Genomic DNA, 4,269 nt, shown 5'->3' with positions numbered 1-4,269 from the left:
ACATACAGAGCCACCTGTTTCCCTGTCCTTGTCTCTCCATCTCTCCCACCCTTAATTCAATCGTCCCATTTTGAAGCTTCCTCTTCTCATAATATTAAAGAAATAATAATAATATACAAACACTTTTTTGAACTAGTCAAATTCATGCTTCCATGGAATATAATTAAGTCAAAGTATTGAAGAAATTATATACACTGAAACTTTCAGATAAAAGATCTATTCTTTTGTATTATTTTCTTACGGTAAACAAGAGCTGAATAGCAATAAAAAGATTGAAAACCCAGCTCAAATTCTTCGTTTTTGAATCAAGAAATGACCTCTAATTTTTGGACATCTCGCATCGCCGCCGCTAAACAGCAGTATGGGTCACAGCACCATCATCAGAGTTCCCATCTAGGTGGGTTCCTTTTGTTTTTATTCTCCTCGTTTGTTTTGTTAGAAGTGTTGTTGTGGCCTCAATTAACGTTGTTGTTTTTGTTTGTGGATGTGTAATTAGATCGTTTCAATATTGATGATTTCGAGGTAGAAGAAGAGGTTAGACCTGATTTTCCATGTCCTTACTGTTATGAAGATTTCGATATCGGGTCTCTATGTTCGCATCTTGAAGATGAGCACTCGTACGAGTCTAAAGTCGCCGTAAGTTCTGTTTTTACTTTTTGGTTTATTGGGTAGATGGAAGTGATGCAAATTTTGTTGCTGTTTGTCTGCTTGAGCTTGGTTTCTTGATTTGATTTCTATTATATGTTTAGGTGGTTGAGTTTGTTAATTTCATGCTTCAAAATCTAATTTCATTTTCCTTCCTGAGAGAGAGGGGACCAAAGTCATAGTGATTGCTTTAGATTTTGCCTTTTTTCGTTCAGACATGAGAAAGTATTGATCTTTACCTTACTGTGTATGTTTGTTTGATACAAGATGCTAATGGCATCTTTCTTTTTTTATCGCGATGACGGTAAGGTGCAGGGATTGGTCTTTTTGGTTCTGTATTTGTGTAAGTAAAGTTTTTTGAAGTGACCTTGTAGTAGGAGTATTTGTTTAGGCATATTTGTGTTGGGAGTTATTGATTTCTCCCTAGAGTTCTTTTGGAAATACCTCGCCCATACCATAAAGTTCTGTTGGTTTTTAGTGTTCATATTTGCTCTTTGTGTTTGATCTTCCAATTTCTGAAAGGTGCTCCTGTTGGACAGGGGAGGATGTTGCCTCCCTCGAAGAATAATTGCTGATCTTTTCTGTAACTGATGTTGCTGAAAAAGCAATGAATAAGGAATATGTGGTGTTAGATGACAATTAATGCGGCTAGTCCTTACTGAGCTATGCATATTTATGAAGTGATGGATGTGGGATCAGTGAGTCGTGAGCACATCCTTATTCAGGAACCTTTTTTTTTTTTTTTTTTTTTTTACAAATAAAGGAGTTTTTCAAGTTGAGCAGCCCTTCTTGGTTGACAGTACACACGACTGCTGACAAATTGACAATCCAATCTGCTTCATCTATTAACCTGAGGAGATTATAAATGTTCAGCAGTTTCCTTACCTGTTTTTTTAAGAAACTGCAGTCATCAAATCTCACTCAACCAATTAGCCCAGTTGAATAATTATCCTAATTTGGTATATTTGTCTTTCGTTCTCTCCTACAAGAAGAGGGTTTGGACATCTCTTGTATATCTATGCATCCAGGATAATGCTATGAAATAGAAATTAGAAAACAGCTAAGCAGACATGAACAACTTGGTATCTTAATCGTCTTATTGCCTATTATTACTCAATCCCAGCATGGCTTTAGGGCTATTTATGTAATTGTGTTTTGGGTTGATTTAATGCTGCTTCCACTTTGTCTTTTCAGGTTTGTCCTATTTGCTCTGCTAAAGTTGCTCAGGACATGCTAAGTCATATTACATTACAACATGGACACTTGTTCAAGATATCCTTAAAATGAAAACTTTCGTTACTCAAATGTTTCTCATTCATTATTAGAATATATGCAGGTATAAATGCATGGCTTTATATTTGTTGACAAAAATCAAACTAGTGCCCAAGTTTTCTTTAACTAAAGATTACTTGCAGAGACGTCGCAGGTTACGTAGAGTTGCAATTCCTAACAGTCAGGCGTTGTCTCTCCTTGGTCGTGATCTCCGTGAGGCTCATCTGCAAGTGCTGTTAGGGGGTGGTGGATATAGGTCAAATAACACTAATGCTAATGTGTCCAATGCCTCCACTGATCCATTCCTTTCATCTTTCATTTTAAATCTCCATACATCTGAAGCAGAAGAAATTTCAAAATCTGTGGTAACGAGCATAGAGGATTCTTCTGCAAAGAATTCAGCACCATCTCATATGTGGAAATCAAGGTAATGATTCAAGTTTTATATTTTCAACAACTTAAAGGAGCCAAGAATAAACTCATTTATGATTTCCTTCGGTCATTCAAATGTTGAACTAGAAATGATAAACATAAAATAGTTTTTCATAATTCACAACGCATTAACCAGTGGACACAATGTCTCCTTGCTGCTCTACCAGCGCTTGCAACCATGGCCAACATTGAACCTTATGTGGAAACATCTATGTTAAAGTGTTGCTGGTATTGCCATCACTTTTTTATTTTCCTTTGTCATCAATCCATTTCTTCATTTCTCATGCTAAGGGTGATTTGATAAACTGCAATTTAATTGCTGGTAGTGATCTTCTGGTCATATGGGATGGGACAGGCATCAATGAACTTCTGTGTAGGAGGTTGGAGTTAAAGCTCCCGCTCATAACTAACAAAGGCAAGGGTGGTGCTTGGTTGCTTGTTGGTTGGGGGTTGGGGTAAGGCCAAGGATTTTTCTAAGATTTATTCCAGAATAAAAACCAGAGATCCGAGCACCGCAAAGACTGATAGAGACATGCATACACATTGCCCGAACACACCTGTACATTACATGCATCATGCATACAATTGCAAGCATGCACACACATGTTTAAACATTCTGAGTTTTGCCAGGTAGAGAGGTGAATGAATTAATTGTAACTTGACATGTTTAACTGATATTTGTTATTTGGTAGTAGAATTAAACAATCAGGTGATGATTTGGCTGCTAATGTCAAAACTGTCATTTGATGAATGCAAACTTAAACTATGGAACTTTTTCGGGGTTAGCAATCTAGGTAAATTGGGAGTTGAGCACCCAATACAGCATTTGGCAGTGCAATTTGGTCTGGATGAATAAACCAAGCACCAGTGTTGGTGAATAAGCCTTGTCTAACTACTGTCATGTTCAATTACCAAAAGGAAAAAAATTGTCTCTGGGATTTTAATTTTGACATCATCTCTTTGTTGCAGTTTTGATCCTTCTTTGAGTTACGAAGAGAGGGAAAAAAGGATGAAGCAAGTTTCTGGGAGAGTTGGTTTTGTGCAGGATTTGCTTCTCTCAACCTTGTTAAGCAACTAATAAAAGCAGGAAGTCAACTTAGAAATAAGGGAGGAGATTCAAAATCTTTCTATTAGAGGTAATTTTGGGTGGGATTTTATTTGTTTTACATTGCTTAACAACCCAAATGTATGCCTCATTCAGATTCTGCAGCAGCACTGTGGCGACTTTAGGATAATATCTCATCATTTTCTCCTCTCAACTATAGATGTAATGCACTCAGCAGAAACAATGATCTTCTAGTTATGGAAGACTTGATTTATGAAATATTCTTGATGTAGCCTTTTCAATGATAATTTCAAGAACGTTATCATCACACATGAGTGCATCAGTGGAAGCAGAGAGTTCGACACATCATTCCAGACTTCCCTCTAGTATAGGTGCAGCTGCAGTGAAGGCAATTCATATTTTTAGCTGATCATGCTGCCTTTCTATCAGTTAAACATTTTTCTGTGAATGGTTTACAAGCTTACTAAACAAAGCCGATGAAAAAATGTTCATGTTTTTCTGTGGGAGGCATAGAAGATAGAGAAGTGTATGTGAAAAAAAGCCTATGAAATGGATACTGATGATGGTTAGGGAATTATGATCCCTGTGAATGGTTTTAAAGAGGTGTGTTTGGCATTCTATGGAAATTAGAAAGATGGGTTACATAGATTAAAAAAAAGTTTGATATTTTGTTTTTTGTTTTTTATTGCTAGATTGCATGTCTTAATGTTTGATACATGTTGACTATTTATATATAATGTGTTTGGCTATGTTGTAGCTTTCATGTTTAGGTGTCACCACAAGTATTAGTTGTTTGGTAAGTGATAATTATTACTGTTAATGAAACCTACCAGAATTTGCTGGTGCATCTGTGT

At 36.4% G+C, this 4,269-nt stretch overlaps 1 protein-coding gene across 1 annotated transcript; it reads left to right on the top strand.

The window, feature by feature from the left end:
- On the top strand, positions 1-3,696 carry LOC118031376 (protein DEHYDRATION-INDUCED 19). Its single transcript, XM_035035762.2, has 5 exons — positions 1-397; positions 497-636; positions 1,840-1,917; positions 2,055-2,344; positions 3,319-3,696. Exons 1-5 carry the CDS (start codon positions 313-315, stop codon positions 3,425-3,427), a joined length of 702 nt encoding a protein of 233 aa, XP_034891653.1. The 5' UTR covers positions 1-312; the 3' UTR covers positions 3,428-3,696.
- Positions 3,697-4,269: the final 573 nt, after the last annotated feature.

This window comes from Populus alba, chromosome 11 (genome assembly GCF_005239225.2).
Source record: "Populus alba chromosome 11, ASM523922v2, whole genome shotgun sequence".
In the NCBI taxonomy this organism is placed as follows: domain Eukaryota; kingdom Viridiplantae; phylum Streptophyta; class Magnoliopsida; order Malpighiales; family Salicaceae; genus Populus; species Populus alba.
The sequence above is the reverse complement of the archived record's forward strand: the minus strand, read 5'-3'. Positions and strand labels throughout refer to the sequence as shown.

What these genes read in the sequence shown, in the direction of transcription:
- LOC118031376 (XM_035035762.2), top strand. Translation starts at nt 313, where the DNA reads ATGACCTCTAATTTTTGGACATCTCGCATCGCCGCCGCTAAACAGCAG. An exon ending in TCATCAGAGTTCCCATCTAG is followed by an intron (nt 398 to 496) that starts GTGGGTTCCTTT and finishes ATGTGTAATTAG; the next exon opens with ATCGTTTCAATATTGATGAT. An exon ending in CGTACGAGTCTAAAGTCGCC is followed by an intron (nt 637 to 1,839) that starts GTAAGTTCTGTT and finishes TTGTCTTTTCAG; the next exon opens with GTTTGTCCTATTTGCTCTGC.